Below are 12,171 nucleotides of genomic sequence, written 5' to 3'. Positions count from 1 at the left end.
GCAGCGCTGAACCACTGCCCCATTTTTTGTGATTTGTCAGCTCTAGTGATACACATGTGATACACATTCCATGTTTAAAGGCCCCCTTTAAGTCGCCTCACTAGAGCAGGCATCTATGCCCTATGCGCACACATAATGGCCTGCAGACTGCCTATATAACATTGCATGTGGTCATAATAAGGATGTGTGACCGCTCAATCACTTGTATCTGGCAGCCATCTCTTTACTTCCAACATGGATCCGAGGCGCAGCTACTTGTGGATAGGAACCAGCCGCGGCACGGCCTGCAGGAATAACCCGCACATGTGCTTCCGGGAAAAACGCGCTAAAGATCCCATCCTCTGCCGTACTGCTCCCTTTGCTGGCTCACATACAGGAACGTCGCTCCCACAGACTACACAGCACCTAGTTCGCTCATCACGTGCAGTGAAAGCCTGTGTGTGTTTATAAGCATCAATCTTTTTTTCAAACAGTAAAAGTGCCTGTGCAGGCGGTCTATGACGCTTGCACAGGCGTTATTGTGACCTCTGTAGACTGTCAATTTTCTGAATACAATTGCACTGTGAAAAATCTGCAATGTATCCACCCAAAGTAGCCGTACCCTACAAGTTATTTATTGATCCATTAGTGGTAATAGAGTATTATCTCCGCACAGTTGGGACTCTGTACTCAGTAAGCGAGAGTGCAGAGCGACTGCAAAAAAGTGTCCCTTTCTCTTCTCAGAGAGTCGACTTAAATGTAAATGTCTAAGGGATAAGGTGTAAAATGCTGCATCCAGAGCTGGATTCCTCCAGGATTAAAGCTTGTGTCCCTTAAGAATAACACAGACAACACTCCATCACCTAGACTCACCTGAGACCAGGCTGCCCGGGAGGTAGGTGGTATTTTGGAAGCTCTTCAGGTGGAGGCACAGCTGGGAACGTTTTGGCACAGTCTGCCTTCTTGGGCCATAGATGGTCTGTTTCTTGCTAAATAAAATAATAGTAAAAACACAGAAAATATAAATTTAACCAATAATAGTAAAAGAACAAACACAGCTGAAGCAGAAAATGGAAAACTAAGCTACAGAAGTTTGTGACAAGCCCTCTTGAACCAAATATCCGTTTATGATACTTTGCTTTATTGACAGTCGCCCTCTAGAAAACAGGACTAATGTTGTGCAACTTACATGAAACGCGGCTGCGTCCAAACCCCAAACTTTTATTGCAGAACGTGAGACCGGGGGGCGATGCAGCAGAATACTCTGATTTGCCTGGAGGTCTAAAGTGACAGAGGTCATCGGTGCTGAGGAAGTGTCATCACCAAACTGGAAGGCAAAAAACAAATATTACAAGGGACTATTTTAATTGAATTTTTTATTAAACTTGTTTTTTTGCAGAAAAAAAATTCTTCCTTCTAATTCCACCATTTAATATTGCTTACAATGTAGTGGGAAGCTGGAAAAAAATTCAAATGGCGTGGAATAGAAAAAAAGAAAAATGCAAGTCTGCCACAGTTTTATGAGTTTAGGGGGTAATTTATTAAGTGCTAGTCTTAATATCCCCTATAGCTGGTGGTGGACCCACCGGAGTGATGTACAGGCACCGGCCTCTATATAATTTCGGTGTATCCACCGCCGATTCTAAATGTATGATGGCTTCTTTGCCGTCTTACATTTAGACCATTTTCTACACCTAAAACAGGCATCGAAAATGGTAAATGAGACCCATCCCCTTTCCGGACAACTTTTTTAAACCTAGAACAAAACGTACAATGCAACAGCACTCTGCAAATCAAATAAAGTACAAAAATTTATTATTTTGCTAAAGCTATGCTTATAAATTAGAGACGCTTGGCAAATAATTTTGTACAAAACTATTTGAGCCCGTCTGCTGCACGTCAAGGCGATCTCTGTAAGACGGGAACCTAACACCAAGTTCAACCTGTTAAGTGCCATGACAGCGACCATGAAGTTCAGGGGATTCTGGCGTGAACAGGGAAAAGTCGCAGATTACAGCGCAAAAAACATTTGCGCCAAAAATACGTCTAATATAGGCGTATTTCTGGATAGTAAATGACCCCCTTAGTTTTTAGTGCATTCCCAATGCGGTAAAATTGACCTGCTCCCTTAAATTCTCCAGTTCACTACATTACAGTGATTTCAAAATTTATAGTTTTTCGTTTTATAATACCTTAAAAAATTTAAACATTTATTTTTATCTGCATTGCCATATTCTGACCCCCATAACTTTGTCCAAGGAGCTGTGCGAGGGCTTATTTTTTTACAGGGCAATCTGTAGTTTTTATTGATAATATTTTGGTGTGTATGACTTTTTAATCACTTTTCGTAAAATTTTTGGGGGGGAATTGAATAGACGAAAAAAAAAAAAATATATCAAAAAAAGGTAGCTCTGAACCCGCGCTGATTAAGATCGTGTAGTCTGCTAAATGTATTTATTAGTCTCTCACAAGATTGAGCCGTAGCCGGTGAGAGTAGAGAGGGGAATGTGAATGAGGTGCTCAAGAAGGGCGATATTATATCACATTCAATCAGTACTTGCCTCAATGATAATATGGGGGGCGATTCAAACCAAGCCGGGTTGGATCTGCTTCCCCGCTACCTCCGCAAGGGACTTTCAGGCTGCCGCGATGCAAATCTCGCAATAGGTCTTCAGCTACCTACAACTCACATGTGCGGCGCCGGCCGGCCGCTCGCACATGTGGGAGAGAGCCGCGTTGTTGGATTTCCAGGGAGACTATTCTTCAGTGTGACGTCACACACTGATTTCGAAACACGTTGGAAGCAATAGTGAACCTAGGAGGCATCCGTAATCTGCAGTGTGTGACGTCACACTGAAGACTCGTCTCTCTGGAAATCCAACAACGCGGCTTTCTCCCGCGCGTGCGAGCGGTCGGCGCCGCACATGCGAGTTGTAGGTAGCTGAAGACCTATTGCGAGATTTACATTGCGGCAGCCTGGAAGTCACTTGCGGAGGTAGCGGGGAAGCAGATACAACCCGGCTTGGTTTGAATCGCCCCCCCCATATTATCATTGAGGCAAGTACTGATTGAATGTGATATAATATCGCCCCTGTCGCGCACCTCATTCACATTCCCCTCTCTACTCTCACCGGCTACAGCTCAATCTTGTGAGAGACTAATAAATACATTTAGCGGACTATACGATCTTTATCAGCGCGGGTTTTTACACACTAATACCGGGACATAGGCAATAACCCGGGTAGAACCCAGCAGCGACATGATTATAATTAGAGCTATTTAGAATGACATTGGCTCTTGGCGGCAGCGCGGGTATTCCTTCCTTGATTGAAAAAATATATATCAAATTGCCCCTCTCCACTCCAAGCGCCATATTTAAAAACTCTACTGCCGACGTATCTAGTTGTACAGTGGTAAAGAAGTGGTTAAGCCCTTCAGGACCCCCATGATCCTGTTGTGGGGAGCTGACGGGCAGGCGGGGGGAGCCACCTCTCTTGGTCCAGCTTCTTAGACGATGTGGTCACTATTGACTACAGCATCCAAAAAAAGATAAACAACCAGGATCAGATCCCAATCATTGCAGCAAGGGCCTAGCTCTCTCCTGCTGTGCCCGTGCGAACATCCTGGGCGCAACTGTAAACCTATTCATGATGTGTCTAGGGGGTTAAATAACGAAAAGCAAGTAAAAAGCGGTGACCTTTATTGCCTTGTTAAACCCGTTGTTCTCCAGGCCTTACCAACACATGCTCCACGTTTTCAAAGATATCTCCTCGGTAGTAACGTACTGGCAAGTCCCACGGGCAGTGCAGAACGTGCTTACGGCTGCTGATTTGACAAATCTGATGATTTCCTAAGACAATCAGAAGAGAATTCATTTTTAAACGTAGTAATGAGAGACAATTCATCAAATACCAGGTTACACGGCCATACATGCCCATCTTTATTCTATCAGGATATCTTTGTCCCTATGATGAATTAGAGTCAGCGTACCCCCCTACAGATAAGATAGGTGGGGGGTTCAGCTAACATTCATCTAATATGTATAGCTATTGTATGCAAGGTCCCTTCCCAAGCCTTCCCTCTGGCAGGACAGCCAATCCTCAACCCCTCCATCCCGACGGACAGCCATGCCACTGCCCTTCTCGTCCTCTTTCTCTCCAGTTATTTCTAGTTTTGAGGAGCTGTTCCCACCTAAGGACAATGTTTTCCCCAGGGCTGCCAACCGAGGTCATGTATCTCTTACATTTTCTACAGCTTTACCTAGCTGAGCCTCCTTGGCCATTTGTGTCTCGTGGATGATGTTCCTGAGGATCTGCTCCTCCTGGATCAGCTTATGCTTCTCCAGAACCTCCTGCTGTCTCAGGTAATGGTCGTGCTGCTTCTGATATTCCTTCAACTCATTCAGAGTCCTCTGGAGCGACCTGGTTGCAGATGTATAAAGCAGAGACAACGTAACACCCCCACATCTTTATACACAGACCCCATACTAGCATCCCAGGGCGGACACTCACCTGTGCTGTGCCTCCAACTTCTGCTCCAGCTTTTGCTGGCACAAGACGGCCTTCTTCCGTTTGTCAGCCTCATAGAAGAAAGGACGCGTTTCCAGGACTCGGTCATAGCACAATACGGAGTGATTATACTCCCCCAACATCTACAACAAAGATGGTCTCATTGTTCATCTGCTAGTTGATGGGACTATCAGAATTTCTGGATTATCAGATGATGGCTTTCACAAAGGACTCAAGTAAAGAAAACAAAATGGGACGAGACACCGATGTCACACCAACCCTAAAATACTCACCGCATATATATTCCCCAGGGTGTAATGGCTGACCAAGGAGTCAGTAGACACATCCAGCCCCGGAGACACATCGAGCGCAGCATGAACCAGGATAGCAGCATCAGCCGAGAAATGGGCTCGGTGCAGGACATTCGCAATGTTCAGAAGTGCAATATCTTTGTTGTGCCTGTAGGGTAGGGACAATCACCATAAATAAAGCGGACGCCATCTCAGCGACGTCCACCATTGACCACCACTTGTAGGAGTCATTGCCTGTTTCAGATAGCTTTCAGAGCTGCCAGTGCCCGCACCAACTACAAATCTGCCCACTTAAAGTTTTTTTTTCATCTTAGACATTGGTGGCATATCGCTAGGATATACCACCAAAGTCAGATAGGCGTTAGTCCCAACGCCTATTTCCAGAACAAGACCCCCCCCCCCCCCCCCCCCGAAGTGAGCGGAGAGCAGCCACACGAGTGGCCGTCCTCCATTCATTTCTATGGGATTGACGAAAATAGCCAGGTGCACTCCCATAGAAATTAATGGAGAGCACACCAAGAGCTCTCCTTCACTTCCAGGGGCCTTTTCTGGAAATAGGTGCAGGTCTCAGAGTGATAAGCCACAATCCCCTTGCTATAGCGGGACACCACCACTAGGTCCATAAGCTAAACCCCACCCTGGGGACAAATCTGTAGTGACACAGCTTTGGATTTCCCAGTCCACCTGCTAAAAGTTAGGGGGTGGTGTTAAGGGTATTCAAAGTAGACAATTGCTCAGGACTCTCATGGTTCTGGGGACACCTAGGCAACAGGACATGCCGCTAGACACTGGAGTAATGCTGGATTTTTTATTTATTTTTATTTTTAGCTCCACTGTCACAAATATTAGTGGGGACTTGCACTGATATGGGGACACTTCATTTTTGGACCGTGTTATGAGTGCATGTGCAAGTCCATGCCACCTCAACTTACTGTATGTGCCCAGGACTCCCTGATGACCCTTTCTTCCTCTCAAAGCTCAATAAAAAAAGGACATTTCCATCTTATAAAGCGATCGTGTATTCCTTATGATCAGTGGGTGACCTCTGGGACCCTCACCACTCACGAGGATGTAAGGGTTGCAGCGTTCTTCACGGATTTTACAAGCACAGTACTACTCCCGGCCACTCGGCTGCAGCCGCCCCTAGTCACATGAATTGAGCTATGTCTCAGTTCCCTGAAGAACGCGTGGCCGGGGTTCCGCTATGGAAGAAGCACTGAAAAGGGGCCACTTTTGCAGCCCATCCATCCTTAGAATCAGTGGGGGTCCCAGAGGTTGCACCCTGACCGGTCATAAGTGATATGCCATCACTTTACAAGATGGGAATACTCCTTTGATATTCATGTCTAGTCAAGCCCATCATAGATCATGAGCAAAAGTAATCATCGGCAAAGAGCACGTTTAAACGAGCCCACGTAAAACGCAAGTCAACCAATACACAGCATTGAGATGTGTCTGCAGGCTGTTCCAATAACATGGCTCTTTCATCCTTTGTCATGCAGATGTACATGGCAGAGACGATGATTCTACCCGATGCACGTCAGCACCAGCGCCATCTTTGCTATAATGCTTATGAAGCACGCACATAATGCGTGAACGCTGCTCCCAGTGCTTCAATATCAACCGGCATAAAACGTGCATTACCTTGAAGAAAAGTGCAACGCTCTCATGGCGCATTCGACCACGTGGAAAGGCTCATTCTTTATTCTCCAATACAATGACGCCATGTTATACAAGACCCAGGAAGTTGTATTCTGAAAGGCAGACCGTTTATTTTAGTTTCGGTACACATACGTCAGCGTTTCAGTCATATTTATCTTTATATTGGCAAAAACGAGATTTTTGTATAACTTACCAGTAAAATCTCTTTCTCGCTCTTTCCTTGGGGGACACAGAAGACCTTGGGTATAGCTCATCTCCCTAGGAGGCGTGACACTAAGTGAAGACTGTTAAGCCCCTCCTCCACAGCTATACCCTCAGCCTGGAGAGAGAGACTGCCAGTTGCGTGTCCAAGTAGTGAGAAAAGGCAAAGTCCAAAAATTGGAACCAACAAGCCAACTACCCAAAGGGTAAACAAACTCGGAAACAGTCAGAGAAGAACAAAGAATGGGTGGGTGCTGTGTCCCCCAAGGAAAGAGCGAGAAAGAGATTTTACTGGTAAGTTATACAAAAATCTCGTTTTCTCGCCCAGTTTCCTTGGGGGACACAGAAGACCTTGGGACGTTCAAAAGCAGTCCAAAGGGGGAGGGACCACAGCACCAAGGCGAAGCACCCGAAGGCATCAAAAAACCCGCCGCCTGCAGACCAGGCGGCCCGAAACAGCATACGCCGAAGCCCGAGTATGCACCCTGTAGAACTCGGTAAGGTGTGCAAGGAAGACCAGTGACCGCCTTGCACAAATGCATGGCCGAAGCCTAATGCCTCCGGCCCAGGAAAAAACCGACAACTCTGGCCAAATGAATGGTGACACCAAAAGCAGAACCCTGCCCTTGGTGCGGCAACCACAACAAGAGCCACTCTGAGAAAGCGGAGGAAAGCCACCCTGGAGGCCGTCAACCCTTTGCACGGACCTCCTGGAAACACAAGAGACCGAATGTCGACAAGAGTCGGAGATCTCCAACGTTCCCTGGGGTGGGAAGGGGAGGACGACTGCCTCAATGAAATGAAAGACAAACACCATCTTCAGAAGGAAGGAAGAGACGGAATGGAGAACAGCCCTGTCCTGGGGGAAGACAGAAGGCTCGGAACAAGAAGGGCCGCTCAGGCACCCATCAGAGACACGATGGCTACAGAAACCCAACTGTTAGTAGAGGGAACTTCTGTAACGGCTCCAAGGAAAAATTGGAGCGCCAAGAGCCTAGTATGTAGTTCCCAGGACGGTACCGGAGGACAGTACAAAGGAACCCAAGAGCCGCTCCATGGAAGAAGTTCCTGACAGGCCCAGAGGGCCTGGGAACGCTGAAAGAGGAAGGACAGGAATGACACTTGATACTTCAAGCAACAGAGTCCCAGCCCCAGGTCCAGGCCGGACTGGAGAAAGACAGAACCATGGAGAAAGGCAGAGTGGGGGAACGCCCAGCTTCCCACAGAACCCCAGGTAAAACCCTAAGTCCTACCACAGATCCTGGACGAAAAACTCGGCTAGAAGCGAACACTAGCGAGCCCACTAGAGTTGCCTGGGCAAGCGGGTGAAAACCCAATGATCAGGCGCAGACCCGTAACACGGGTAGAACAGTCGGTAGAACTGGTCCCGTCGGCCCCCGAGCAAGGTTGTCCCGTATCCCCCCAGAGTGGGGAAGCAGAAGGACAAACGGACAGGAACCGAAGGGTCCGCCCAGCAACCGCCAGGACAAGACAGGCTAAAGCCGAAGCCAATGTAGCCACCACAGGAAGACGGACTACAGTTCCGGTGTGGGAGATTTAAAAGACAATCCTGACCAAATGGTAGTCCTCCCAAGTTACCGAGAAGGTGAATCCAAAGCAGAAACATTGCCTAAAATGGAAAAAACGCAATCTGCACCCAGCGGGAGGACAGAAAACGGTAGACCCGGTAACTAGGCACACAGCTAGTACAGCCAGTGTGGACAAGGGAGACTCAAAAGGAACACCAGAACCATCCACATGAACAACCATGCTTTCCCCAGAGGGAAGGGCAGTGAAGGAACAGCCTCTGAAGCGTGGCCGGAACAGACGCCACATCGGAATGATCTGTACCGAGTGGGAGCCAAACAGAGCCGGCGAGAAAAGGCAGGCGAGACAGAGGCCGGTATAACACCCTCCAACCGAAAGGGGGAGTGGGCAACAGAGAGGCCATAGGACAGCTCAAAAGCAGAACACCGCTACACAGAGACGCCCGGTTCACCGCCTCGCAGAAGGCGAATACCCTGAAGAACCCAAGGTGGAGGTCCCCCAGACCTGTATAAGCGAGCACCCAAGAGAAGTTGGGTGACCTTCCCAAGAATAGCGGCCCGAACCTGGTAGCAGATCAGACTGAAGCACCGAGGGCGCCAATCCGGAAAGAATCATACCACACTGCACCCGAAGAGGAGGAAATGGTATTAGGCGAGGGGACCGTAGTCCCGCCAGAGCCAACATAAAATGCGAAGGGCGCTGCAGACAGCGCTCTCGACCATGTGACCACTAGCACAGGGAAACAATGCCGCGGAAGGACAAATGGGCCAACGAAATGAATGAGTACCACCCAGCTCTGTGCAGTAGCGAACAGTAGAGCCCGTCTACTTAAATATAAGGTATTCATTTGTTGTTTATTGGACAACACCTTAGGCTTACACAGATGGACAGAATGATCTCCTTAGAGAATAGTGCAAGGCTTGCGGCAATCATCGTATCCCAAGAGAAAAAGTATGTCGCAGGAGGAAAGGAGGCATACGTACGAGTAGCCCCGTAAGCAGTGAGAAGGCCAACCCACCTACGGGACGAGAAGGAAACAACGCACAAGAACGTCCGCTCACTGCAAAAATATATCACTCAGCGAAGAGGGCCAGCCACAGAGTGCCACAGTATCTACGGGAGTGCAAACTGAAAGGAGTTATGCACAAGACTAGTATGGTATGCGATGGAACGCAAACTGACCGCCCCGAAAAAGGGGGGAAATGTACCTGGCAAACTGCAGTGGGCAAGAATGCAAAGGCCTGCCCCAAAAAGGGGGTGATGCCCAAGGCCGTACCTACGTCAGAGAAGTAGGGCATACCATACTTCGCCCAGAAAGGCGCCATGCACATGGCCACACAGTATCCAGCAGGAACGCAGGAGGTCCACCTAGTGAAAAAGGGGGGCATGCACAGGGCTATCTTAGCATTAAGTGAGTGTGCAACAATTCACCCAACCCGAAATTTCGTGAGAGTGTAACTACTCCGCCAATGAAGGGGAACATGTGCAAGTCCAGTACAGCACATACAAGGACAGCCTTGAATCTTGTGAGCGTGCAAAATTCCACCCATGGAATGAGGGGTGGTCACGCACAAGGCCAGCACCGTATCCAATGGAAGCGCAAGCGTTCCACCCATGTTAGAGGCCATGCTCAAGGCCAGCAACGTATCTGGTGAGAGTGTAGTATGCCGCCCAGAAAAGGAAGGGGGGGGGGGGGGGTCATGCACATGTCCAGCATCGCATCCAGGGAGAATGCGAGCAGTCGGTGAGAAAGTGTGTATGCCACCGAAGGAGGCATGCCCATGGCCGGCAGCGAATCCAGTGAGAGTGCGTACACCGCCCACAGAAGAGGGGTCATGCATATGGCCGGCCGCGGATCCAGAGAGAGTGCAAGCACCCCGCTATGTATAGGGGTCATGCACATGGCCAACAATGTACCGGCGAGAGAACAACCACCGACCGAGGGAGTGTATGTATGCCGCCACCCGGGAAGGAGGCATACCCAAGGCCGGCAGTGAATCCAATGAGAGTACATCATACCGCCTATGTAAGGTGGTCATGCACATGGCTGACAGTGAATCCAGTGAGAGTGCCGAATGCCGTCCACAGAAGGGAGTCATGCCTATGGCAGGCAGCGAATCCAGTGAGAGTGCCGTGTTCCACCTATGGAAGGGGGGCACGCACATGGCCAGCAGCGAACCCAGTGAGAGTGCCGTGTTCCACCTATGGAAGGGGGTCGTGCACATGGCCAGCATTGTATCCGGAGAAACTGCAGTAGGCCGCCAATGAAAGGGGGATCATGCACAAGGCCAACCCGCAGTTAGGGAGAGTGCAGTATCCCGCCCAGGAGGGGGGTCCTGCACATGGCAGGCACCATAACTGGAGAGGGTGACGAATGTTGCCTACAGAAAAGGCATGCACTTGACCAGCGCCGTAGCGCGGAAAGGGCAAGAAAACCACCTAGAAGGGGAAAAAAGACCCTGGCAGCGCCGCAGCCGGGGAGCGCGACACCATGCCGCCTATGGAAGGGGGGCATGTATACAGGCAGCACTCTGAGATGAGGCTGCAGCGTCCTGCGCAGCCCACAAGTCATATATATAATAAAAACTTTCTTTTTTTTTTTTTTTTTTTTTTTAACACACAGCCTCACTGAGGCAGAAAAAAAAAATAAAAAAAATAAAAGGGGGGGCCACCTACAGGGCACAGATCCACCCATACAGGCTCATCGGAAGCCGGCCTGTACCCAAAGGGTTAACAGGGATCCGGCCTGGGGGGCGGCACTGCGATCCTCTGGGGGCGGGGGAACCTCCAGGCGGGAAGAATTCGCGCCTGGAGAAGTTCCAGCCCCCTCCAACAGAGGCCTGAATTTGCGGCCTAGTAGCGTGAAGCTGGGGCCTAAATTTTTAGCGGCGCCCGGCTGACCGGGGCCGCACAGTATTTAAAGTACCGGCCGGCCTACGGAGCGGCACATACCGGCCGCGGGTGCCCACCCCGCGGGCCGTAAGAGCCGGGGCCTAAATTTTTAGCGGCGCCCGGATGACCGGGGCCGCACAGTACTTAAAGTACCAGCCGGGCCTACGGAGCGGCACATACCGGCCGCGGGTGCCCACCCCGCGAGCCGGGGACCCGGATAGAGCGGGATCGCGGCCTTGAAGTGGAACACAAGTTTTGTTCCGACGGTCGGCCGGGGCTGTTGAAGCGCTCATTTTGCAGGCCACGGTGCCCACCCAGCTGTCCGGAAGTGAGGACCCTGCACCCGGCAGCCATTTCACCCCTGGAGCGGGCACCTGCCTAGAACAGCGCTCCATATGGCCGGCAGCTACAACCTCCTTTCCCCTGGAACGGTGTCCGTGAGAGTAGGGAGGGTCAGTGGCAGCAAGGCGCGGGCCCTCTGGCCCTGAAGTAGTGGCCGGTAAGAGGGAGGGGGACCCTGAGACCGGGTCTGTGAGGGTGGACGCCTGCATAACCCCTCCATCAGGGGCAGCTAGTTGCGGACCTCCGCAGCTCCCTAGGCATTCTTCTTGTAGGGAGAAGGGTGCCAATGTCCTGGGGCCAGGAGAGAGGGAGCAGAATGTCGCCCTGCGACAGCCCAGGAGCCAGCCTAGGTCTAGCATGGGCAGAAGGGTCCATAGGCCCAGTATAGGGTCAGGCACGCAGGAGACCGGGGGGGGACGGGGGACGTAGGGCTGGAGAAGCCTCTCTCTCACCATAGTCGTCTTCACCCTCGGTCCGTTCCAGCAGGGTCGCCCCTTCAGCTACTGGCACCGTAGTGGCAGGACGCTGGGAGAGGGACTTGGCGTGCGGGCGACCCTTGCGCTGGCGGGATGTAGGGGAGCGAGGCTGCCCTGATCCACCTTGCCTTCTGTGGGGGAGGCAGCAGTGCGGGTAACCGGCACTGGCGCAGCTCAACCCCGGGAGAACAGAGAGGTCTAGTGCGTCTCTGTTATCCCTGATGATCTGGAACAAAAATAAAATAAAAAAGT

At 50.4% G+C, this 12,171-nt stretch overlaps 1 protein-coding gene across 1 annotated transcript in view; it reads right to left on the bottom strand.

Moving 5' to 3' along the window:
* Nucleotides 1-12,171, bottom strand: part of TTC17 (tetratricopeptide repeat domain 17) — a 61,166-nt gene that overhangs the window by 32,173 nt on the left and 16,822 nt on the right. The window contains exons 6-12 of the mRNA XM_040410646.1: nucleotides 6,443-6,552; nucleotides 4,781-4,946; nucleotides 4,491-4,630; nucleotides 4,240-4,400; nucleotides 3,717-3,829; nucleotides 1,169-1,306; nucleotides 853-968 (exon numbers count right to left, since the gene is read on the bottom strand). Of these exons, the coding sequence (XP_040266580.1) occupies nucleotides 853-968; nucleotides 1,169-1,306; nucleotides 3,717-3,829; nucleotides 4,240-4,400; nucleotides 4,491-4,630; nucleotides 4,781-4,946; nucleotides 6,443-6,552 (944 nt within the window). The remainder of the gene's footprint in view (nucleotides 1-852; nucleotides 969-1,168; nucleotides 1,307-3,716; nucleotides 3,830-4,239; nucleotides 4,401-4,490; nucleotides 4,631-4,780; nucleotides 4,947-6,442; nucleotides 6,553-12,171) is intronic.

This window comes from Bufo bufo, chromosome 10, assembly GCF_905171765.1.
Source record: "Bufo bufo chromosome 10, aBufBuf1.1, whole genome shotgun sequence".
Classification (NCBI taxonomy): Eukaryota; Metazoa; Chordata; class Amphibia; order Anura; family Bufonidae; genus Bufo; species Bufo bufo.
The sequence above is the reverse complement of the archived record's forward strand: the minus strand, read 5'-3'. Positions and strand labels throughout refer to the sequence as shown.